The sequence below is a fragment of the Bison bison genome, unplaced genomic scaffold (assembly GCF_000754665.1).
Source record: "Bison bison bison isolate TAMUID 2011002044 unplaced genomic scaffold, Bison_UMD1.0 scf7180017864500, whole genome shotgun sequence".
Lineage (NCBI taxonomy): Eukaryota > Metazoa > Chordata > Mammalia > Artiodactyla > Bovidae > Bison > Bison bison.
In genome coordinates this window covers 598,376-599,064 of record NW_011495059.1, presented here as the reverse complement: position 1 = coordinate 599,064, position 689 = coordinate 598,376, and the positions used below count along the sequence as shown (strand labels likewise).

Sequence of the window (689 nt, the reverse complement as noted above, 5' to 3'; positions counted from 1 at the left end):
GGGCGGCAAGGCTGGGAGGGGACCCTCCAGCTGGGCCCCGGGTGTGTGGGCAGTGTGACTGGGGCCCTCCCCGGCCTCTCTGTGTCTGAGGGTGGTTCCCAGCAGGGGTGTCACCTGTTGGGGGCACAGGGCTGAGTTGGGGGACAGGTGTCAGTCTCAGAGGCCCTCCTTGGGGTCGGAGCCGCCCCCTGATCTGCTTATAGGAGGCACAGGGCACAGGGCTTGGGGGCTGGACATGCCCATAACAGCCTGTGTCCCACGGGGTTATGTGTAGCTCCCCGGCTGGTGGGTGTTCTGGTTGTGACTTGGCTGTGTGGGTGAGTGTTTAGTGTGGTAGAGACTTGGGCTGCGCTTGGTCCCCTTGGGGGTGAGGGTGGGTAGAGGTGGCATTGGTATCCTCCATACCTGGTGAGCGTCTGGCAGGACAGTCTGCCCTGGGGACAGAGTCTACGACGGGGCCAGTGTCCTGGGCCCCGCGGCTCCCCCAGAAGATCCTCTCCTGCCGGGCCTGCTCAAGGGCTCCCTGCACCAGAGCCTGGCTCTGGCCCAGGGCAGCCGAGGCCAGGGTCATCGGGCACTGGGGTGACGGGAATTCAGGCGTGTGCCCTGACCACCACCTCCCCCAGATGCGGCGAAGCCCCATTAAGAAAGTTCGCAAGTCCCTGGCTCTCGACATTGTGGATGAGGAC

At 65.0% G+C, this 689-nt stretch overlaps 1 protein-coding gene across 1 annotated transcript in view; it reads left to right on the top strand.

The window, feature by feature from the left end:
- Positions 1–689, top strand: part of MYBL2 (v-myb avian myeloblastosis viral oncogene homolog-like 2) — a 36,824-nt gene that overhangs the window by 33,473 nt on the left and 2,662 nt on the right. The window contains 1 exon segment of the mRNA XM_010829232.1: positions 627–688. Within this exon segment, the coding sequence (XP_010827534.1) occupies positions 627–688 (62 nt within the window).